Raw genomic sequence first — 24,899 nt, forward strand, 5'->3', positions numbered from 1 at the left:
TAAAGGCATTGGGGCTGGGTGCTTGTCCTAGACAAGAGAGAACCCGAGGTGGGTGGCAATGGCATTGGAGTCGGGGAGGGAGACTCGCTATCCCTGTCCTCCAATATCTGCCGTGGTTGTGCAGAAGGAGGGGGTCACCATCCTCCGTGTGGCTCTAAGGGCTGAACCCAGGGCCGGCAGCTTGACCACAGGACTCCTTACCAGTCGGTGAAGTCTAAAGGTGCAGTCGTTTGCCTTTGCAAGAAGTAAGCACTCCGTCAAGGGAGGCATGCAAGCACCTGTTAAATGGCCACTGCTGAGGGGGTGATACAGTGGAGAGGACACGCTGCTTTGGATGAACTCTGGAGTCTCCTCCATCCTAAAAATTTTGCGGCTTATCTTGTGATGTTCCATTGCCCTGCTTTATTTGGGGGTCTTGTTGTTTTAGAAAATATGCAGCGACTTCAGAATTTTCTGTCTACACTAGCAATGGGACTTGGAGCTGTCAGCACAGGAAATCCACAGACCCACGGTACTTCAGAGAGGAAGGTAGCAGGGCATCGTGGACAGCATTCGCTGCCCGCGAAGAACCAAAGTGCGAGCCGGGCTTCTGAGAAGCAGGAAGGAGAATGGGCAGATAGGACACAGGAGCCTGGAATTAATAAGGAGCCAAAGGGCTGAGTCATTGAGCTAATATCAGTGTCTGAAGGTAACAGGAAAAAAATGAAAAGAAAAGGAGAAAAGAAAATCAGACAACGGAAAAAGAACGACGAAAGCTTTGCAAAGCCCTCAGGTGACCAAAACAACAGGAGAAGTCGGGAAAATGTAATTACGCGCTGGTATGCGGGTCCTTTGTGGCAGCCAGCCCATCCTCCCCCTGGCCCTCCCCTCTCATCGGATTCTTGCCTGGTCAGTGGCAGCTCCCCACCCCGGGACACAGTGAGATGGGCAGAGGGCCCACGATTTATTCAGAATTGTCTACTTTGCCCCCTGTTATACTGCTCCTAAGTTTACCCCTCATCTCTCCCTTTCAGGGAGGACATAGGCGTCAGACAGGAATGAACACTGGAAATCATCTCACCCCTTATACAGAAAGGAAAGCTGAAGCCCAAAGAGTAGACCCTGTGCCAAGTGCAACGGGGAGGACTGAGGTGTGCAAGAGTCAATTCGTGTTGTCTCCTGAATTCACGAGAGAAAGAGGTTTATACTGCCCAAGTTCAAGCTTGCACTTCTGCTTTCAAAGACAGGAATGAATACGGGAGTCTCTCGGACTCGGTCACAGGCTTTTGAGGAACAGAGATCTCTCCTGTTCCACAAACTGAAAGTCACCTGTTTGCTGACAGAGTGAGGTTTGGAGATGTACTTAAGAGCAGTCAAGATCTGTGCTCTGCCCTGTCCACAGACCCATTCGAAGAGCGGGTGTTTCAGAGGCCCGCGGCCCCTGACGCTGATCCCGTCTGTCCCACTTTGAAAGACACAGACAGGCTCCAAGATGGTTCCCAGCAGGACGGGCCAAGGTGGGCAGTTTTCTGGGCCAGGACAGTCAAATCTCTAAAGAACTGGAGAGAGCATGTCTGTTTACTCCTTAGGTGTCTCTTTATGTTTTTCAGGATCAGAAACTGTCCCCAGACTGTCCTTTCCTGCCAGCCCTCTTCCTCCTGCCCGGGAGGGGTCTCAGCTGTTCACAGCCCCTCTTCTCCCCTGGTGACTCCAGAGCCATTGGACCAGATCCCTGCCCCACTCTGCACGCACCGGCCGGACAGACCCTTTCAATACAACTTCGATCATGTGCTCTCCCATTCAGCCATTCCCAATGCCTTCCTTAACACACACCATCCTTCTCACCTTGGCCAACAGGGGCCTTAAAATCAGGCTGTTGCCCACCCTTTCCTTCCTTTACCCACCGTCTCTTCTGGAAGCCTCCCCTTCCTGCTGGTTCTGTCTGCTCCAACCCCGGCCTGTGCACTCTCTGCCTTAGTCTCTCCTCCCTGCTCTCTGGAGGGCTCAGCCCATCTCAACTTCTGATCTCTCAATTTGGGAGGCCCTGGAGAAGCTTCCCTGGGTACCTGCTTGGCCCGGGGCCCTTCCCAGCTTTCTGAATTAACTCACACTCTAGTGTAGTCTTCAAGCACTTGTCAGTATGCCTTGATATCTTATTTATTTGCTTGTTTATTCATTTTAGATGTTTCCCCCTCCTTGAGTGTAAGCAGGGGCCTTAGCCATCTTGTTTACCACTGTAGTCCTGTGTCATAGAACTGTCCCTGACACATAGTAGTTGCTCAGGAAATATCTATTGGATGGAAGGAAGGAAGGAAGGAAGGAAGGAAGGAAGGAAGGAAGGGGGGAGAAGAAAAAAAGAAAGGATGGTGAGAGGGAGGAAATCCTTTGTACTAAATATTCTAGTTTGTTTTTTATTTTTTTTAATGTTTATTTTTTGAGAGAGAGACAGAGTGCGAGCAGGGGAGGGGCAGAGAGAGGAGACATAGAATCTGAGCAGGCCCCAGGCTCCGCACTGTCAGCAGAGAGCCCGAGGTGGGGCTCGAACCCACAAACCACAAGATCATGACCTGAGCTAAACTCGGATGCTTAACTACTTAACCAAGTGAGCCACCCAGGTGCCCCCGTATGCTAGTTCGTTTTTAACCTGGAGAGTGACACAAAGGAAACAGTCAACAATATCAACAAGCAACGTAGGGAATGGGAAAAGTATTTGCAAATGACATATCTGATTAAGAAGTTACTATCCAGAATATATAAGGAACTGACACAATTCAGCACCAAAGAAAGCAAATAATCCAATGAAAAATGGTCAGAAGACATGAACAGGCATTTTTTCCAACAGACATCCAGATGGCCAACAGACACATGAAAAGATGCTCAACATCACTCCTCATCAGGGAAATGCAAATCAAAACCACAATGAGATATCACCTCGCGCCTGTCAGAATGGCTAAAATTAAAAACACAAGAAACAACAGGGGCTGGTGAGGATGTGAAGAGAAAGAGAAATGAGTCCTCATGCCCTGTTGGTGGGAATGAAAACTGGGGCAGCCACTGTGGAAAACAGTATGGAGGTTCCTCGATAAATTAAAAAGAGACCTACCCTCTGGTCCAGTAATTCCACTACTGGCTATTTAAACAACAAATATGAAAACACTGATTTGAAAAGATGTATGTATCCCTATGTTTATTGCAGCATTATTTACAGTAGCCCAGATATGAAGGAACCCAAGTGTCCATTGATAGATGAATGGATAAAGAAGATGTGGTGTATAACATAATGGAATGTTACTTAGCTGTAAAAAAAGAGAGAGTTCTTGCCATTTGCAACAACATGGACGGATCTACAGAGTATAATGCTAACAGAAATAAGTCAGCCAGAAAAAGACAAATACCATATGATCTCACTTATATGTGGAACTTAAGAAACAAAACAAATGGGGGCACCTGGGTGGCTCAGTCGGTTCAGTGTTCGACTTCGGCTCAGGTCATGATCTCGCGGTATGTGAGTTCGAGCCCCGAGCTGGGCTCTGTGCTGACAGCTCAGAGCCTGGAGCCTGCCTCGGATTCTGTGTCTCCCTCTCTCTGTCTCTCCCCTGCTCGCTCTCCGTCTGTCTCAAAAATAAACATTAAAAAAAATTGCTTAAAAAAAAGGAAACAGAACAAGTGAACAAAGAAAAAAAGAGACAAAAACAAACGAACAAACAAACCAACAAACCCAGACTCTTAAATGCAGAGAACAAACTGGTGGTTATCAGAGGGGAGGTAGGTGGGAGGATGGGTGAAACTGGTAGGAAGGGGATTAAGAGGACACGTATCATGATGAGCGCTGGGTAATGTATAGAAGTGATGAATCACTATATTGTACACCTGAAGCTGGTACAACACTGTATGTTGACTAACTGGAATTTTTAAAAAGATTTTAATTAATTAATTTAGAGAGTGTGAACGGGGGAGGAGGGCAGAGGAGAGAGAATCTTAAGCAAGATTCCCACACTCAGCACGGAGCCTGACTTGGGGCTTGATCCCACCCCAGCCGAAATCAAGAGTTGGTTGCTCCACCCACCGAGCCATCCAGGCACCCTGGAATTTTTTTTTTTTTTGAAGTTTATTTGTTTATTTTGAGAGAGAGACAGAAAGAGGGATCAGGGGAGGGGCAGAGAGAGAGAGAGAGAGAGAGAATCCCAATCTCCATGTGGACAGCACGGAGCCTGACGTGGGGCTCGAACCCACAAACTGTGAGATCATGACCTGAGCTGAAACCAAGAGTCGGATGCTCAACCGACTGAGCCACCCCGGTGCCCTGGAATTTTTTTTTTTAAATAGGGTTAACTATGGGCTTGAAGGCATTAGATGCAGCAATATTTGGGGGGAGTTTGGGAGCCCCCAAATCTCCCCTTCTAGGCAGCCCACTCTTCGCCTAGGAGTAGGACACACAGGAGCTCTGGGAGGCAAAGGGGGCTGAGCGGACGAGATAGATGGATGAGGTGAGAAGTCTCTGCCCTCACCGGTTAGCGGGGAGACTCCTGCCGACAGCATCTGCCATTGAATGAACAGCACCAGGACTGACATTGCCCACCCCGCCCCCTCTTCCCCAATGACGTAGAACCAAGGGTTCTCAACCGAGGGAAGTGTTGGTGGGATGCAAACACTTAAGCCAGAGAGGAGATATCACTTCTCTCCTTCAGCCAGTCAGCTCCCTGAACACCAGGTCCTCTGCCATTGTGCAAACGCTGCAGCCCCGTTCGAGAACTGGTCTCAGGCTGGCACTGTGCCATGATAAATGGTGGCACGGGAGGTCAGGGGAGAGCTTGTTCCAGGGAGGTTGGCATGGACCTGATCTTTGGTGCTCCAGGGGGCAGGACTCACGCGGGTGGGCACCGGCCACACGAAAGCAGCTGGCCAGCCACCCGCAGAGAAATCTCTCGCACCCAAGAGTGAAGACATTGGACAACCTGCCTAAGGAGATAGGGTGGCGTCAGCTCCCCCATTTGGGAGGCTGGGAAGAGCTGGAAGGGCCCAGGTACTAGGCAGGGGATGTGAGGATGGTGCTCGGGGGTCCCAAAGCTCAGATTCTCTGAGCTCAGACTGGGTCCACTGCCGGCTCATGCCCCAGCGGACTCTCAAAGCCATCAGCAAGGAGGGTGTTCAGCTCGTCAGGAAAAAGTCAATTCCCTAGGGCTTTTACTTATAACTTTGTTTGCAGATAGCGAGCCTTTTCCGTCCGGCTCCTCATCCTGATCCTTTCTGCCTGTAACAATCACATTATTTAATTTAGACGAGTGAAGTTACCTTAGATCAATTATACTTATTTTTCCTGTGTAATTTCTAAAGCTTAATCTCTCCATTCAGGCCCAGCCTGGGGGACAGGTTGTCTAGCAGAGTCCTAAACGATTTCAGCCCTTAATTCGATTGTACTTTTACCGCAGCCCGGGCAGCGAGCATAATTCTTTTAGCCCTAAAATGTCTCATTAGCAATAATCTAATAGCACATATTAAAATATAGGTCACCGAGGTGGGCTGCCGAGTGGAAGACTTGTCATAACTTTGAAAGCTGGACAGCTGACTTGTCCCCACAACACCACACCGCCCCCACCCCAGGCTTCATTCTAAAACAATTCAATGAGAACAGCTTAGTTTCTGCAGTTCAAGGTTAAGAAGTAACCTTGGCTAGGAAATAGAGTTGCTATCTGTCGCCATGGGGTTGGGTGGAGGGAGGTGTTCCTTGCCAACATGACGTAGTGGAAAAGATCTCTGGCCTCAGGCATTTGGGGCTGGGGCCCTTGTCCCAGCAGTACATGAACTTGCAGAGTGGCCCGGCGGGGTATGGCTCTTCTTCTCTGGCCTCAGTTTTCACACCTGTAAAAGGGGAAGATAGCGGAGTTAGATCCAATGTTTCCTAAGTTCTGGCACCCTCTGCTCAACTTGTCCTAGTATGCCCTCGGTGTTTTCCTTCAAATCAACTCACTCCTCTTAATTAAATACATTTGTTTTTAAAAGGAAGTTCAAGTATCAACATGGAAAAATCTCAAGAACATTTGCAGAAAGATTCATGCAGAATGATGCCATTCGTATCAACTTTAAACATGCACAAAACGATACTTTCTATTGTTTAGACAAGCAAAACTAATCCACGCTGTTAGAGGTCAAGAGAGTGGTTACCTTTGTGGGGGCTGGAGTAGGTAGATGTTCACTAGGAGGGGGAACAAGGAGAGTCTCTGGGGTGCTGGTCATACTTTTTAATGGTCTGAATGGTGATTTTGTGGATGTATTTACCATGTAAAAAGTACCTTTATGATTAGTGCACTTTTCTGTATGTTAAGCCTCATAGACACACGCACATGAAGGCGGTTGACCCAAAGGGGGAAAAAAAAAAGACAGTTGACCCTGGAGCTATGCAGGGGTTAGGGACATTGACCCTTCCACTCCGTCGAAAATCCATGTGTAAATTTGACTCCCCCAAAACTTAACTACTAATAGCCTACTATTGACCAGAACTGTTACTAACAATGTAAACAGTTGATTAACACATAGTTTGTATGTTACCAGTATTATATACCATATTCTGACAATAAAGTAAAAATAGAGAAAGAAAAGGTTATTAAGAAAATCCTAAGGAAGAGAAAATATATTTACTGAACGGTACGGTAAAACATTTGCATATTAGTGGACGTGTGTGGACAAACCTGTATTAGTCAAGGCCCAATTGTTAGTATATGATAATTTTAGAAGTACACATTTATAATTTTAGGGATTTATATATCTCCTATGTATATATCCATATATATCCCTATATTTGTCAATCTCTTTATATCTCTACCTCTATCTACCTACCTACCTCTATCTATCTATCTATCTATCTATCTATCTATCTATCTATCCATCTATCTATCCATCCATCCATCCACCTAGAGAAAACATTGATAGATTCATGACTTTCATGCCTGAGAATAATCAACCTGGTTGGCCATGTAGGAGGGAGGACAGGGGCACACCTGGGGAGTAGAACACAGGACCATCGGTCATACGGCTAATGTTTTTGTTTTTTAAGCTAGCTCGCTGTTTGTTATACGATGGGTATCTTTTTATGTAAGTCTGCGATATTTCATGATTTTAAGATCATAAAGTTAGAACTCACAAATTATGAGAGAGACTCTATATCACCATCAGAAATCGAAAACCCGTTTCAAGGTCATAAATAGATGGTAAATGTAAAAGTAAACGCACAGAGAAGAAAATGCTGTCGTTCAACTGTACTTGGACGCCACTTGGGCTGGAGGATGGCCCTGTCCCCCACCCCAGCCACCAGAGGGGCTATTCCCAGCAAACTGATTAGCAATGATTGGCGGAATCTGCCCTCCCCTCCCGCGGCCCCTTCCCCAGCTTCACGGAGGCCTGGAAAACTGTCAGGCGAACAGGCCCCACACTGTGATTTCTTACCACAAACCAGGGGTCACTCAGGCCTCGGAAGGCGGCCTCCTCCGTCCCTGACATTGCCCGCTAAACTCCTTCCTGTGCTCCCAGGAGCCGGGCTCTGAGGCCCCACAGCAAACGCTTTGGGCTCCGGCCCTGCCCTTGAGCCGCCTAGAATATGAGTACAGCCTCCCCTTTCTGACAGCACACCCTCCCTTCGGGCCAGTGGGTCCGCCCCTCACGAGTCCCCTCCCCACCACCTCTGCTCACCCCCCGCACACACGCACCCAGAAGTGGGTTCTGTTGGACTGTTGGACGGGGTGGGGGGCGGCACCCGGGCTGAATGGAACTCAACAGCCCACAGCTATCCATGCACGGTGACAACCCGCAACCTTGTCTCCTCACCAGGAAAGCGGTGCCTTGTAGGGCTGATGGGTGTGTGTCTGTGTCCCTTGGAGGAGGAAAGGAATGGCCTAGGGGAGCCTGGGTGGCTTAATCAGTTAAGCGTCTGACTTCAGCTCAGGTCAGGATCTCATAGCTCATGGGTTCGAGCCCCGCGTTGGGCTCTGTGCTGACAGCTCGGAGCCTGTTTGGCATTCTTTCTCTTTGTCTCTCTGCCCCTCCCTTGCTCGCACCCTCTCTCTCTCAAAAACATAAATTAACTTAAAAAAATTTATTTAAAAAACTAAAAAAAAAAAACCAACAAAAAAAGAAAGGAATGACCTCTCTTGGACCCTGCGAGCACCCAGATCCGGCCAGTCTGGACCCTCTTTCCCAGCCTCCTCTGCTTCCCTGTCCCATGTCCTGTGCCCTCAGGGTGTGCCCAGTCTGATAACCACTCCACAGAGAGGATGTGGGCTGTGGGAAGAGCCTTGGACCATGTGTCAGGAGCCAGGGCCTGGGCGCTCGTCCTGCCACTAACCTGAGTGACTGGGGGAAAGGCCACCGACGCAACTCGGGCTCTTCCTTGAGCCACGGGGGAAATGGAGTGAGCGGGACACAGCCGTAAAGAGGGGAGACCTGGATAGGTGGGTAGGATGGAGGGGAGGAGACAGGAGAGGGAAAGCAGGAGAGGGGCAGGGTGGTGTCGAGGCAGGTCCCAGAGGTGGTGGGCAGGGTGGGTGCGTCAGGGATAGGGGTGGGAGGAGGGGAGCCTTGGGGAGGAAGGACTCTGGTTCAGAGGGGAAAGGACGGGAGAAGACTGTGGCTCCTGAAGGCGCTGAGGTTCAGAACTGCATCAGCCACAGCCTCCAGGTTCCCAGCCACAAAGGGAGAAGGGTCCTCCTGAGATGGGGAGGGGGCCGTGAGGAGGCGGGGAGGATGAAGATGGCCGGGACCCAGGAGGCAGACGCTGAGCCACCAGAAAGAGCAGTGATTAAGAGCAGGTGCCCTGGAGCCAGCCCAGATCCGGGTTCAAATCCCACTTCCTGTCCCATCTTACCCACGCGGCCAGGGACAAGCCATTTGACCTCTGCCAGCATTAACTCATCTGTAAAATGGGGATAACCACGGTGAGTAGTATACGCAATCATACGTGGTCCTTACAACCAATAAATGCTCCATCAATGAAGGCCTGCCAGACATGTAGCAAATGCCCACGTGTATTTCGTATATGCCGCACACGTCGGGGGCATTTCAGAGTCATGATGCTTCTGCGCCTTCCAACTACGCTGCGAGATAACTATGATGATGGACCCCACTGTGTAGAAGAGGAAATAGGCACACATCAGCCCAAGGTGACACAGCTACCAGGTGACAGAGCCAGGATTTGAAGCCCCACTCAGTGTGAAAGTCGAGTGTCACTGTGCTGGCTTATCACACTACGGCCACCAGGGGGTCTGCGGTCTCCTAAAAAACTGGAAGGGGATGGTGATGGTATTTACCATGAAGAGGGGCAGAAAACCACCCCCTGAGCCCAGCTGACTAGTTCCCCTGCCCTTGCCCTAGGACCACTCAGCTTTCGCCTTGGGGGAGGAGGAGATGGCAGGCTTCACATAAGGACATGCCTCGGGCAGGTGTTGTCTGTGTGTGGTCTACACAGTGTGGACCACCGCCTGCACTGCCATCAATAACTGCCTCCGGGTTCCTGGGCACAAAGGCAGAGCAGGACCAGCCCAGACTGGAGGCGACATCCCCAGCCCTTGGCTTCATTGTGAACAACCCCGTGCTGAGGCCTCTCGACGATCACCTTGATGAGGGTGCAGTTCCCACCTCTGTCCCCTCACCCATCCGACGCGTCTGCTCTGCGTGTTTTATGGCCGTGACAGTGGCCCAGACAATGAGCACGGAGCAGCTCTTCTCACTTGCATGCCCTAGAGGGCACCCGTTCACCCCTCCCAGGGAAAACACAGCTCAGCCAGGAAGTGGCTGTGTGCTCTTTGCTAAGCGGCCACAGCAAAAGGAAGAAAAGTGCACCATTGCGAGAGAAAGAAGGAGCTCGGGTCAAGCAAAGCAGGTGGAAATTGCTGCAGCCACTCTCCGCCTGGGACTATGTTTATGAAACGTGTCACTAACACCGGAATTCTATTTTTTTAAACAGGAATTAAACACACTGTAAACATGCAGATTCCAGGCCCCTGCTGCAGATCCCCTGAATCCAAATCTCTGGGATGGGACCAAGGAATCTGCACCTTTGCACGGCCTGCTAGCCTAGTGTGATCTGGGATCTGGGAGAGTGGCAGAGAGGGAAAGGCCTCTAGGAAGAAGCAGTGACCCCTGGGGACACGGCGGCAGCTGGCATCGTGGAATCTTCAGAAATGTGTCTCTTCCAATAATGATATCAAAGTCCTTCCCATTGGTTATCTTATCGAACAGGTATGTTACCCCCATTTAAACATTTTTTAAAAATGTTTATTTGTTTTTGGGGCGCCTGGGTGGCTCAGTCGGTTGAGCGTCCAACTTCAGTTCAGGTCATGATCTCACAGTCCGTGAGTTCAAGACCCATGTCAGACTCTGTGCTGACAGCTCGGAGCCTGGAGCCTGCTTCGGATTCTGTGTCTCCCTCTCTCTATGCCCCTCCCCTGCTCGTGTTCTGTCTCTCTCTGTCTCAAAAATAAATAAAAACATTAAAAACAATTTGTTTAAATAAAATGTTTATTTGTTTTTGAGAGAGAGTGTATGTGAGCAGGGAAACGGCAGAGAGAGAGGGAGACACAGAACCTGAAGCAGGCTCCAGGCTTCTGTCAGCACAGAGCCCGACGAAGGGCTCAAACCCACGAACCGTGAGATGATGACCTGAGCCCAATTCAGACGCCTAACAGACTGAGCCACCCAGGTGCCCCATGTTACTCCCATTTTACAAGCAGGAAAACTGAGGGGCACCTGGGTGGCTCAGTGAGTTGAGCGTCTGACTCTTGAATTGGGCTCAGGTCACGATCCCGGGGTTGTGGGATCAAGCCCCGCGTTGGGCTCCATGCTAAGCGTGGAGCCTGCTTAGACTCTCTCTCTCTCCCTCTCTCTGTCTCTCCCTGTCCACTCCCCACCCCCTGCTCATGCGCTCACTCTCTCTTGAAAAAAAAATTAAAAATTAAAAAAAAGTGGGAAACCTGAGGCTCAGAAACCAAAGGCACCCAGCACGCAAGTGGTGAATCCAGGCTTTGAACCCTCCCAACTTTCTCTAAAAAAATTCCAATTCCACACTCATCATTGTCATATCAACGTATATTTGTGATTCCATCCCAGGCCTGAATGGTGACGTCCGATAAACCTGATTTAAAATTCTGGAGAAGACCCCTATCTCCCACAGACATAAGAAATAAAGGTTTTGAAACAACAGAAGTAACACGTTACGCCGTGCTGGTATATGGCTCTAAGTGCTTTGCATGTATTTATTCATTTAATCCTCTCGACAATGCTGTGGATGGGTACGGTTGCCATCCCCATCTCACCCATTTTATAGATGAAGAAACTGAGACACACAAAAGAAATAGGGGAACTTGGCCAAGATTTCCCAGACAGTACGGGGCGGAACGAGGATTAGAGCTCATGCATCGTGGATCCTAAAACCACGCTTTCAGCCAGTTCACTGTCTTGTATCTCCAAGCTGCAGAAGAAGCTGAAGCTGGTCAGTTTCTTCGGAATGGACACCAGAAGGATGAACCGGGAAGGGGTGAGAGGTAGCTGTAAGAATGGGTTCACGTGTATTACACGGAGAAAAGAGAGCCTGGAGGCTAGCAGGAGGCAATGTCAAGGGATTCTGAGATGGGTTGCATGTGGGAATCTGAAGATCCCCTAACCTCTGCTTAAAATGCTTTGTACATTAAAGATGACAGATACACAGAGGTATGCACTGTGCTCTTGGATAGAAAGACCGAATCCTGTAGAAATGTCAGGTCTCCCCATATCAATCTCTACAATCAGTGTAATCGCAGTGGAACCTCCAGTGGGATTTTTCAAGGAGATCAGCAAGCTGATTCTGAAATTCATGAGGAATAGCACGGCCAAGACACTCCTGAAGGAGAACTGAAGCATCTTGGCCCATCAGATAGCAAGAACATATTACAAAGCAATGCTGTTCGTCTGTTTGTTTTCCTGGCTTTATTGAGGTACAATTGACAGGTAAAATTGTATGTATTTAAAGTGTACGATGTGATCATCTGATATACATACACATTGTGATACGGTTGCCGTAATTAAGTTAACTAACATATCCATCACCTCACATAGAGTTCTCTTTTTGGGGGTATGGTCAGAACACATTAGCTCTACTGTCTTAGCAAATTTCAGATACGTAACATGCTGGTGTTACCTATGGTCACCATGCTTTACGTTAGGCCCCAGCACTCATCTTACAAGTGAAAGTCTGTACCGAGGCAGTAACGTTAGTTAAGCTATTGAAGGGGAGTATAAAGGGAAAACCTGGCAAATTTTAAATTGTAATTTAGGAAAATATCAGGTAGGGAAGGATTTTGGTTTTTTTATGTTTTTATTTTATTTTGAGAGAGAGAGACAGAGTGCAAGCGGGGGAGGGTCAGAGGGAGAAGAGACACAGAATTGGAAGCAGGCTCCAGGCTCTGAGCTGTCAGCACACAGCCTGACTCGGGGCTCGAAATCATGGACTGTGAGATCATGACCTGAGTCGAAGTCGGACGTTTAACCGACTGAGCCACCCAGGTGCCCCCTAAGAAGGATTTCTTAACTGAAACATAAATACTTAAACCAAAAGAAAAGTTAAATTAAATGAACATTACATTAACATTAATAACCTTTATTTATGTGAAAATAAAGGTTTTCCTTACCACGTAGGGAAAAAAGACTTACAATGCAACCAAGAAAAGATGTTTGCAATAAAACTGACAAATATTTGTACCCAGAATACTAAGAACTACTATGAATCATGAAGAAAAGACGGACAAGCCAATAGAAAATAACAAACAAACAAGCAAATTGCACCAACCACGTCATCATTTTACAGGACAAAAAGAAACACACATGGACAATACACATGTGAAAGGATACTCCACGTCATTAGAAGTCAGGAAGATGCAGGTTAAAGCTACATGTAAAAGACTGGCAAAGGGGCGCCTGGGTGGCTCAGTCCGTTAAGTGTCCGACTTCAGCCCAGGTCATGATCTTGCGGTCTGTGAGTTCGAGCCCCGCGTCGGGCTCTGTGCTGACAGCTTGGAGCCTGGAGCCTGCTTCTGATTCTGTGTCTCCCTCTCTTTCTGCCCCTCCCCTACTCATGCTCTGTCTCTCTCTGTCTCAGAAATAAATAAACATTAAAAAAAAATTTTTTTTAATTAAAAAAAATAAAAGACTGGCAAAAATTCAGGGGCGATTGGGTGGCTCAGTCGGTTATGCACCTGACTTTAGCTCAGGTCATGATCTCATGGTTCATGGGTTCGAGCCCTGGATCAGGCTCTGTGCTGACAGCTAACGCCTGGAGCCTGCTTCAGATTCTGTGTCTCCCTCTCTCTCTGCCCCTCCCCCATTCACACTCTGTCTCTCTCTGTCCCTCAAAAATGAATAAATGTTAAAATTTTTTAAAAAAAATAATAAAAGACTAGCAAAAATTCAAAGTGTAAATAATACCCAGCTTTGGGGAGGATGTGAGAAACTGGAAGTGAAAAAATAGCTCTGCTGGAGAGAGTTGTATTTGGTACAACCATCTTAGAAAATAGTTTGGCATTCCTTGATAAAGCGGAACAGACACATACACTACAAACCAGCGATTTGCTAAGTATAGAAACTCTAGAAACCCATGCACACATGCACAGGAGTAGTCTGTACCAAAGTTTATGGGCAGCGTTGTTCAAATATTAAACACATGGAAATAATCCAAATGTCCTTCAACAGTTGAATGAATAAATGAATTAGTTACTCTTCCTCCGATACAACGAATATATCCAACAATAAGAATGAGTGAACTACAGCTCACTCCATCACGGATGAATCTCAAAAATGTTGTATTCAGCCAAAGAAGTCACAGAAATGTCTGTAGTGTGATTCTTTGTATATAAAGTTCAAAGAAGGACAAAAGGAAACTATGTATTGTTGGGGAGATATCGGTAGGTGGTAAAGAAAGACAAAGAAATGATTACTTGCTAAGCAAGGGGTGGTGGTTGCCTTGGAGTGGGGGAGAGCAGTGAAGGGGGCTGTTGAGGAGGGGCACACAGGGGCTGATGGGGAACCGGAAACGCTCTTTTTCCTTTTTTTTTTTTTTTTTTTAATGTTTATTTCTTTTTGTGCGTGTGAGAGAGACAGGGTGTGAGCGGGGCAGGGAGACACAGAATCCCAAGCAGGCTCCAGGCTCTGAGCTATTAGCACAGAACCCGATACGGGGCTCGAACTCACAAGCCGTGACATCATGACCTGAGCCAAAGTCAGACGCTTAACTGACTATGGAAATGCTCTACTTCTCAACCCATGGAGGTGGGTTCTTCTATGTTCATATCATTAATATTATTTAAACTGTAAACTGTTCATACCTGTTCTATATGCTTTTGCTCACGTGTGATACATTTCACACTAAGTTAGAAATGCTGTGTGTATGTGCATATTTCTGGGAGAATCCACATTTCATCAGATTACCTAAGGCATTTCTGGTCTTCTAACGGAGGGTACCTGGGCATGAAGGTTCCTGGGGGGGTCCCCCCTTGCTCTGGTATTCCCCAGGGGTGCAAAGTCCTTGTGCCAACCTGGCTATGTATGGCTCATTCTGCTCAGCTGAGCACAAATCCCCTCTGCCGTGGAGATGGGTGCAAACTAGGTGTGAGCATCATGTCGCCATAACTCATGACTACCTTAAGGCCAAGGGATGTCTTAAGGGGCTCTTGCAGAGGAGGGAGGACCACCTTTCTTCCCAAGGGAAGGAGTCCCTTTGCCTTGAACCCCTCCTTTCCTTTTCTCCCTCCCCAGCTCCTCTCCTGACCTCCCTTTGTTCTGTTTTTCTTCTTCCTGTGGTTCATCCCCATGTTGTCATTGGACTTGGCCATTACCCCAAAGCCTGAAATCAAGCCGAGCAGGAGTCGGGACCCTGGGTGCTGACTCCCAGCCCCGGGGGTTCTTTCTGCCATACCACCTGCCCGTCCCGTTCTCTTCTTGCCCAGGGCCTGTGTCCTTGCCTGATTCCCACGCCTTGGGGGCCACAGGGCTTAGCTGGGCTTGCATTGGCAAGTCCACAAAAGGATGTGTTTACTTGTTCATCCACATCACCCTTGGAAGGACTTTGGTTTCCCCCCGAGTAAGATGAGAGCATGGAGATAGAGGGACAGGATCTGAGCTCGTCTCCAAAAGGTCTGGCAACGGGGTAGGGCTTAAACTTCAGGGCAAAGGGGAGAGCGAGGGAGGCCACTCGGAGACTGCACCGTAATCCAGGTGAGAGACGGCATGGCCTGGAGCAGCCCGGTCCCCGTGGAGGTGGGGAGGGGTGAGGCCACTTGGACGCAAAGAGTTCGCAATAACATTGGATGTGGAAGAATGAAAAAGAGGAGTCAGGGCCAACTCCAAGGTTTTTTGGCTTGAGGACCTAGAAGGAAGAAGATGTCATCACCTGAGATGAGGGAGAAGGAGGAAGAGCATGTTTGTGGGAAAGTCAGGAAGGGGAGCTCAAGAATTCTATTTCGGACACGGTGAATTCCAGGTGCCTTTTATCACCCACGTAGAGACATGCAGTCTGTGGTTGGATTCAGGCGGAGGATGTAAACGTGGACGTCAGTGACGGATGGATGCTCTTTCATGCCAGGGCCCGGATGTGGCCAGTTGGGGTAGGTGCTCAACAGAGGAGACTCCAAGGTCTGAGCCGCCTATGGGTGAGTTAGAAGCCTCAAGGACGGAGGGGCTTTGGTGGGAGGTGTTCTGGAGGAGACCGATTTCAGCTTCTCTGGGTCTTTTATTAAGGGGACTTTTATGCTATTTGTAAATACAATGTAAGTTATGCCGGTGACCAATGGCCCCAGGGCAGGTCATGTGCAAGGACGTAGGTCTAATGCCCCTGGTTAAAAGACAAAACAAAACCAAACAAAACAAACAGGCAAAGAAAAAGGAAGGAAGGAAGGAAGGAAGGAAGGAAGGAAGTGGGGGGCACAGAGGGAGGAAGAAGAGAAGAGAGGGAGGGAGGGAAGAGGGAAAAAGGAAGGAAGGAAGGAAGGAAGGAAGGAAGGAAGGAAGGAAGGCAAGCAGAAAATTTACAGGCAAACCTCTCCTCTTCTCTGGCCTTAGTTCCCCCATCCGTGCAATGAAGGTCCAAGTTCTGACAGTGTTCTTGAGACACCTCCAGTACCCAGACCCTTGGCTTCCAAATATCCTCCAGCCTATCCTTTGCGTGTCAGGGTCTTGGCGTCTGCCGGGAGATGTCCAGAGCTGGACTGACAGCACCAGCCATCGCCTTGTGCCCATGGCCTGTGTCACCAAGTGCCATGGTAAGTGGAAGTGACGCCTCCCCCGAGATCAAGTTAGCTCTGATAATGCTCCAGCCGTCTGCCCACCCACTTGCCCTCAGGCCACCTGGAAGGGCAGAATGCAGGGTATGGAGAGAAGCCACATGGCCCTGTGGCTCTTGGAGAGATGCACAGGGAGCCTGGGTCAGAAATGGAGAGAGACGCCTTCCCCTTCGGCCCAGTCCCAGCCTGGTGTTCCCACTGCTGTCCCCCAGAAGTCTCTGAAACCACCAGGTGGAACCCTCTGGGCTTGCTGACTGGCCCTCTGATGGTGTGCATGAGTGGGGGGATGCCTCCCTCCAGCCCCGTGGCTCACTTGCAGCGCCCCCGCCCACGCCGTGCCTGCCAACGCAGACCCCACCACCAGCTCCTCACCGCCGGTACCCGGACTCTGCTAGAAGCCTCTTCCTGGCAGCTGGAACATGTTCAGCCCACACGCCAGGCAGGCTGGAAATGCTGGCAAGTTAGCACCCTGGGAACAGCCTTAATGGGTAAATACTCCAACTTCCTTGCCCAGGAGTGGGACGACAGGGGCCTGCTCTACGCAGCCTCCCGGAGATCCCTAGCAGGATTAAACACCAGCTGCCCACAGCTGTAACTGCCCCTTAACGTCCCCTCTCTTGGTTCCTTTTCCTTTCTCGCTTCTCCTCCCCACTCCTATACCAGTGTTTCCAGGAATTGCCTCCTAAGTAAACTACTTGAACTCAAATCTTTGTTTCAGGTTAGGCTTCTGGAGGAATCCAACATAAACGACCGATAACCCAAACCCAACCGATGATTGAGATCTCTTCTAGTTCTGTTTTGTACACATCTCCATAGCACAAGCTGTGTAACAGGAAATATTGGGCACTTTCCTTACCCCTAGTAGGGAAATCACACCGATAACTGTACGAGACAAATACACAAAGCAGTATAAAGAAGGAGGTGGTTACCAGGAAAGGCTTTACAGTGGGCATGACTTCTGAGGTTTTGAAGGATGAATAGGAGTTCTCCGGGTAGACGAAGAAAGGAACGGCATAGTTAAAAATCCAGAGGCACAAGGTATCCAGGGTACCTGAACGGACGGGCAGAGTCTTGTCCATCCTGCTAAAGGTGTTTCGATATTATCTCGAAAAGATTGGAGGATTTCGAGAAACTGTGGGTTATCTTCTCCTGATTGCACGAGTATCAAATGCTCATTGTAGACAAGTTGGCACACAAAGACAAGTATAAAGAAGAAAATAAAATGACCTTCAATCCGCGGTTAATTACATCACATTTTGTGTGTCGTCTCTCGGAGGAGACAGAAGAGGAGACGGAAGAGGGAGGTGATCAGACCGATACTGGATGTGAGGTGGCCAGCCGGGAGGCTTTTGCAGTGAGGCGATGGGGATCCTCCATGGGGGTGCTACGGCGGGGGGAAGGCTGAGGTGTTCAGAGGTGGGTGTTCAGGGCCAGCTGGGTGGGGCATGGGGTAAAAGGAGAGGAGGGAAACGTGATCACTAGAGACATTCTGAGTGTCTCCCTCCATAAACTGGTGGAGGGGACAGGGGCTGGGAGCCGGGAGGCCTGGGTTCTCATTTCAACTTTGTCATTTCCAACCTGTGGGACCTCAGGCAGGTCCCTTGGATCCCCAGAGCCACAGTTTCCTGACCTGAGAAATGGAAAGGTGTTTTCTTCCCTGCTTTCCTCACAGGCTTGTCAAGACTGTCCATGGGCCAAAGAAGATTAACATCCTTGGTGGATGGGAACCTGTGGTGCCGGGCACTCCTGAGACCTTTGCTCAGTCCTTTCCCTGACCTTCTGCCTCTACCCATCATCAGCCCCCAGAAGGCCAGGGCAGGCTCACCATCCTTCATTTCCCGTCCTCTTCTCTCCACATCCTTCACAGAGGATATTTGTCCTGCTGGTTCCCCTGGCGAAAATGCTCTAAGCACCACCATGTACTACCATTAATCCATTCAGTTTCCATACTAATTGGTGCCCTAGTATGTTCCAGGTATTAGGAACACAGTGGTGTGTACGACAGCCAAGGTTCCTCCCCTCACGGAGTCATATGCTACCCAAGAGAAGACATACAAGAAATGAACAAATAAATTTGTGTACTGATGTAATGAAGGGAATAAAACAGGGCAACATGATAGAGAGTGGGGGTGTATTTCAGGTTTGACTGGACAGGAAGGGACCACTGAACTGAGATCTGAACAACTCAGGCAAAGGAAACAGCAAGTGTAAAGGTCCTGGGGTGGGTCTGAGCTTGGAATGTTTAAAGGACAGAGAGGTCAGCACGCCTGGGTTTATCCAAATTCCTGTCCATCCCACTTAAGTCTTGTCACTTTTGTGACGCCTTCTTGGATTACCAGCTCACCCCTTACTTGCCGACTCGGCTCCAACCAGTTTCCATACCCCTGTGGTTACAACCGGCCCTGACCAATCTGGGTCGTGATGGACTCTTTACACGCTGGACTGTCAGCTCCTTGATGGCAGGAACTAGCTCCATTAGCCAGCACTGTTCAGGCATGTAGCAGGTGATCGTTGGAAGAATGAATCAATTAACCAATAGACAAACAAGGGAATGCATCCGTGAATACCAGGTCCATTTACTTGCTTAAACGTCGCCTTCTCAGATTCCCTGACCCAACTGCCTCCCCACCCTCCCCGCACGCAGCACTGCGCATCCCCTACCGTGCTGTTTTTCCCTATGCAAATATCACCTCACATACCATAGAATGTGTGCATTTATTTTGCTTCTTGATTCCCGTCTCTCCCTGGCATGATATCAACGCCACCCGGGCAGGGATTTTTGAGTTAAGTTGTGCAGGCCTAGAACAGTGCCTGGCACATAGCAGGCACAGATAGGAACAAATGAGTTAGGGGTAAATGAATGAGTGGAGAAATGAATGAAGCCCGATAGAACGAGGGTCAGAACTGCAAATCTGGGCTAGCCTGCCCGTAACAGAGATGTAGGAGTAAGGGTTGGGGCGTGACCTTTCAACCCCGAGCCGGCCAACTGGCCGGCCATCGCGTTTGCCTGTTTGCCGACCGCGGCAATGCGCTGAGCAGAACATTCCCACTTCGTTGACGGAGAAACTCTGGCAGGGTAAGTTTCAATGGCCTGCGGCAGATGACAGAGCCCGTGCTGACTCGGGTCGTTTGCTCTCCCGGCCCCCTCTCAGACGCGACTCTGACCCCAGTTCTGGGCGTCTCGCTCTCTTCCCGCGGTGGGAAGCCAGAGCCCGGTGGCCCCCGGGAGCTGCGCCTGGCGCGCCGGTGCGTGCTGGAAAGGGAGCGGGCACCCGGGTCCCCGAGTCGCCCCCCGAGCCCGCGCCGCGCCCCCGCCCCTGCCCGGCCCCGGCCACGCTGTCAGTCTCCATTAGCGCTAACAGGCTCCAGACGGAGCGGGCCCGGCGCGGGCTTAATGCAATCGGCGCGTTACCTGGGGCGCAGGCTACATTACCAGCCCGGCCCCCGCCCGGCGCGGCCAGAAGCAGCCAGCGCGCGCCCCGCCGGCCGCCCCGCGCCTCCCGCGCTCCTCGGGCCGCGCCCGAGCGCCACGCGGCGGAGCCCAGCCCCGGCCGGCGCCCCACAGCCCGTCGCGGCCAGGCGGGGCACCCGGGACCGCGGCGCTGCCGGACACGTGAGTGCGCCCTGCGCGCCGCCCGGCCGAGGTGTGCCGGAGACCCCGGCTGCGTGCGCAGAGCGAGAGCGGTAGCGACTTTGAAGTGCGGAGGGGTAAGTGTCGGGAGGCTCCTGGGGCTGCCGGAGGTGGCACAGATCCCGAGCTGGGGGACAGGGGGCAGCCAACGGCACGGGCAGGGTCACCGCCCTGGGAAACCTCCGCCTCCGCGTGTCCCAACCCAGCCATTTGGGGGCGAGAGGGAGCGGACGAATGAGGGAAGCGCTGTGGGGTCCGGGACCAGACCCACAGGGCCGGCAGGGTTGGTCTCCAACTCTAAGTTCCGTCTCAGTTCCGCGCCACTACCGCTCTTTCCAAATTTTACCAACAGACGCGCGCGAGTCTGGGGGAACCCTGCGTCCGCTCGGTGCGCGCGCTGGCCGCTCTATCCCCGCGCTCCCGGGAGGTCTCGGGAGGCGCATGGAGGGCGGGATGGCCTAGTGACCACATCTTTTCCTTTTATCCAAGCAGAGCCTCGGCGCGCTCCCAGTACGGCTGACGTTCCCCTCGCCAACCGCACCCATGCTTCTGGCGCGGATGAAGCCGCAGGTGCAGCCCGGGAACGGCGGGGCGGACCCGGGGCCGGAGCAGCCGGTGCAAGGGCGCAAAGCCGCGGAGCTGTTGGTGGTGAAAGAGCGCAACGGCGTCCAGTGTCTCCTGGCGTCCCGCGATGGCGACGAGCAGCCCCGGGAGACCTGGGGCAAGAAGATCGACTTCCTGCTGTCAGTGATCGGCTTCGCGGTGGACCTGGCCAACGTGTGGCGCTTCCCCTACCTCTGCTACAAGAATGGTGGCGGTGAGCCCCCTGATGGGCTGGGGTTTGGACTTGGGAGGCTACCTGACCGCAGCAGTGGCCAGGACCGGGGCCGGGATGGAGGAGCTGGGATGCGCGGGAGAAGAGGAAGCACGCGAGCGAGTCTGGAGCGCAGAAGGGTCTGCACGGGGCTCACGGAAACAGAATTGGAGTCCTCAGTGGAAAGGGGAAGTGGAGGCTTGCCCCTGGACAGTGATAGGTGCATGAGGAATGTAGGTGATCTTTTGATGGTTCGCAAGATTTGGAGAGCTCTGCAAGGGGTGCCAGAAGTGCACAGGATGTGACAGCCAGGCACACAGTGATCCTAACTCCAGCACTTTGAGTCTTGGGGCAGGGACCTCTGGGCCAGAAGGGGAGAGAGGATGTGGGTTCCCTGAAGGCACTTGGGAGGCCTTGCACTCTTGGGGACAGAGACTCTGGAACTGAGACCCACAAAGAGAAGCTAGTGTCAGAGAGCTCCACTGTCATGTTGGTGCTTGTTTTGATGGAGGGGCCAGAGTGCACAGTCTAGGTAGGAATGGGTCATTAGGGACCAAGAACTGGCCCGATGCTTGAGGCAGGTGAAGCCTTTGCCCCCTGCAGCCGCCTGGGGTCCTTGGCTCCGATGCAGGGTGGAGTAGGAGAGGGGCCTGGAGAAAACTCCAGTGGAAGTAGCGAGGCTCTCTCCCCTTTCCCGTGCAGGGTGACATGCTACCCACTTGCCTGGGATGCAAGTCTAGAGACCAACTATAGCCCAACCAAATGGCAGAGCCCTGGAAGAAGCAGCTTGGGGGGACAGGACACAAGGTCCTAAGACCCTAGCTCCTTCTTGAGGGCCTTTGCTCGTGGGTGCCTAAACCACACCAGTCCTGCGCTCATTTGCTAGAGTTCAGGGGTGCCCTGCAGAGAGCCTGGAAAAATGACAGGAAGGAAGAAGTTGGCACACGGGGGCTCAGCTCTGGAAACTTCTCTCTATTCCCTGGGCCATCCCGCCTGGCAGTAACTGTAGCTCAGGACTCCAGGGGCTCAGAGGGAGGCAGGGCAGATGTTTCCTTACCTGGAACCAGGTAAAGGGAAAGCTTGTGATCTGCCCCATAGGGTCTGGGACCCAGCTGTTTGCTTCAGTGTTTGCTCTGGACACTTGCTTTGGTGGAGAAATGGGAAACGTGACCCAGAGGTGACACTCTTCCGTGTTTGGCTGCTGTGGCCTCTCAAGAGTCTCTGGTCAGGTGTAAGAATTCTGGCCCTTTGGACCCAGGAAGGGAGGAGATGCAGCTTCCGTGTATTTTTAGCAGGTGGGGAGGTGATGAATGGAAGACAGACTGAGAGACCCTGAGATGTGCCATCCAGCATGACCTCAGTGACCATCTGAGACCGTGTGTCCCCAGACAGCAGAAGCCTCTATCAATAATCAGCAATATTTACAAGTTCCTCCCTGGTGTGAGGCACAGTGCTGGGCTCTGCCGGGATCACCTAGATAGATTCATCACCGCACCTGCCTGCCAGGAGCTTCAGTCACCTGAAGTGTCATATGCCATCCCCACGCCACTGCCACTGTTATAAGCGTTGGGTGAAACTGCAAGGATCCCAGATGGCCAGCCACACACATCAGCTAGATGGATATTCTGGGGCCCCGCAGACACTGTGTGCTCACTTGGTCATTGCCACCAATTGTGACCACCTGCTGCCTGCAAGGTGATATACCAGGGGCTCAGGGCACAAACATAGCCGATTTGTCACAGGTTCCAATTTGTAGGTAAATTTGGCCAGAAGCTCCCTCTCTTGGGTCTGCTAGCCCTGTATATCACCCACCTGCGTTGTTCGGTCATTTATTGCTTTGTGTATCTGTCACCCACACAGACTGGGGCACATTGAGAGCATAGACTGTCACTTCTTCCTCCATTTCTAATGCCCAAAGTAAAGTCTAGATCCTAGGAATGTGATAGAAGGTACCCAACAAACTTCTGTTGAGTGAATAAATGAATGAAAATGGTCCAAGTCCTCAGAGACCTAATGCCTATCCAGAAACACTGACTAACCCAGAGAGGCAGCATGTGCTGGGAGGGGTGGGGCCAGCAATCTAGAAGTTAGGGGCCTTGGCCGTGGAGTCCCGGGTTTCAACTTCTGGCAGTGTGATTTGGGGCAGCCTCTGAAGCCTCAGTGTCCTCATCTGTCAAATGGAAAGAATGGCTTTCAGCTCAGAGGATAAGGACGTGATGATATGATAATGCCGGTGGAGAGCCAGGCAGAGAGCATGGCCTTAGTAAAGGTAGCTGCTGCTTTTCCTTAACAACATTTTGATGACGTGTGACATGGGTGGGAGAGGTGACAGGCGCTCTAAAGGCCCGAAGAGGGGCTGCTTGGGAAAGATTCGGAGGTGGACTGTGCTTGGAGCACCGCCCCAAGGAAGGGAAGGGAGGTGCATGGACAAGCCTTGAGAAGAAGATAGGAGGCATTTTATTCGAGAATGCACGTGCGATCATCGCAGAGACTAGGAGTGCGGGCTGGCGGGAGGGCAAGCCATCAGCGATAAGGGCGGAGAGACAAGTTGGGGCCCGGCCCCGGAGACCTTGAATGCCAGGCTAAGGGGTGGAGAAGTTGTCCCAGTGAATTTCCATTTCTGGCTGGGGTGGCCATGGATGACACAGGGGAGGGAGGCAGCCTCCCATTTCCGTCGCAGACTCGAAGGCAGATCCTTTTCTCCTCACCCCTCTGGGGGAGCTCAGCTGGCCCCTTCTGAGCTTGATCTCTGCGGAGACCCCCTGGCTGCTCCTTGGGGATCAATTCTTAAATGTAATTCTAAAGTCAGCCCCTGAGATGGGCAAGCAGGTTGGCAAGCAGCCAAAAGACCCAAGTTTGAATCCCAGCTCTGTTTCTGTGGGCACAGCCCAGCCCGTCTCTACGCCCGAGTTCCCCACTACAGCTGGAGGTGAGCATAGGTGACCCCCAAGACCTGTCCCTCTCCAAAGACCTGGCTCGGCTCTGCACTTAAGCCCGGACTCACCCGCCCTGTTTATTTCGTGGCCTGTGTTCTCCTCTGGTGCCAGTTTACCAAAGTAACCTCCGCGCCTGGCTGCTCACGCTGGCCCATACTGGAGGGTGTTTTGAAATGGTAAAAGTGCCAGGAGTTTAGGCCCCCGGCTAATACTTTCTGAGTTAATTCCTGGGAAAGATGAGCCTGCCTGAACATCTTCGCATAGGCCAGCTGCTGGGACGCACAAATACGGGAAGCTGCCGATGGGGAATGCCTTGAAATTTCCAGGGTTCGGAACCTTCTCAAACGGAGTGCCGGGCAGTGGGGCTATTTTCAGGGTGCTAGATACTCCCCCTGCACCGGTGGTGGTCTTGGGCCTGGCCGCGCTGACGTCCGGGGAGGCGTAGGCAGATCGACCGGGTCCCCATGTCTGCCTCCCTGCCAGGGAAGGGGTCTTGGCAACGGCCGCTTCAGTTTGAGACAAGTCCTGTGCCGTCAGACACATGGTCTCTAGGTTCAGACAGACCCACGTTTGCATCTGAGCCTGACACTTCCTAGAAATGTAGTCTTGGACTCCTCCTCTCTGGGCGTCAGTTTTCTTCTGCAGAGAAGGGGAAAGAGTATACTTTCTCATCAGCAGGGTGATGACGTGTGCAACATAGTGGGGGTTCAATAAATGGACCCGCGCCTATTATTGTTTTCATTTGGTGATTTTTAACCGCAGGCTAGACCCAGTGGCGTCCTGGTTTTGGAGGGAGCAGAACTAATTCTAAGGAAGAACTGAGGAAGGGGAATAAGGCTGGAAATTAGGCACATCTGGGTCACGGGAAAGCAAGAGGCAAGACCTAGGCTTTGTTCCAGGTCCTGGCAGTCCAGCCTCGCCCCACTGCACTTTCCTCACCTGGAAAAGGGGGATTAACAGTCCCGCACCAGGTCCCGTGAGATGTGGTTCTGGTCCCGGATAGGGTTCTCCTCCTTTCCTGAGTAAGCTGAGCATCTCAGGTATGCACAGCCCGTGGGGGGCAACCCTCTCGGCCAAAATATCTGGACTTCTGGAGGCTGGGTGTGAAGCGTGGCTGGTACAGAGGTCAGAGGTTTGCAGACTCAATGCCCTCACCTCCGGCCTGGCTGTAGGAGGCCGTCTACACCCTGAGCTTGCCAAGCCTGACCCTGACGCTGACGGTTCGGCTCAGGTACACATGAGCCGGC

The 24,899-nt window shown here is 51.3% G+C and overlaps 1 protein-coding gene across 7 annotated transcripts in view; it reads left to right on the plus strand.

Annotated features, from left to right (window-relative positions):
* Positions 1–9,921: 9,921 nt before the first annotated feature.
* Positions 9,922–24,899, plus strand: part of SLC6A2 (solute carrier family 6 member 2) — a 58,419-nt gene continuing 43,441 nt past the window's right edge. The window contains exons 1-2 of one of the 7 annotated variants that reach the window (XM_060651910.3): positions 9,922–10,206; positions 20,395–20,719. In XM_060651910.3, the coding sequence (XP_060507893.2) occupies positions 20,446–20,719 (274 nt within the window). In that variant the 5' untranslated portion in view covers positions 9,922–10,206; positions 20,395–20,445. Of the gene's footprint in view, positions 10,207–19,097; positions 19,348–19,379; positions 19,980–20,048; positions 20,291–20,394; positions 20,720–24,899 lie in introns of those variants that run through there. The other 6 variants (XM_060651909.3, XM_078438725.2, XM_060651907.3 and 3 more) reach the window with 6 other exon arrangements.

Source organism: Panthera onca, chromosome E2 (assembly GCF_046562875.1).
Source record: "Panthera onca isolate mPanOnc1 chromosome E2, mPanOnc1 haplotype 2, whole genome shotgun sequence".
NCBI classification, from domain to species: Eukaryota; Metazoa; Chordata; class Mammalia; order Carnivora; family Felidae; genus Panthera; species Panthera onca.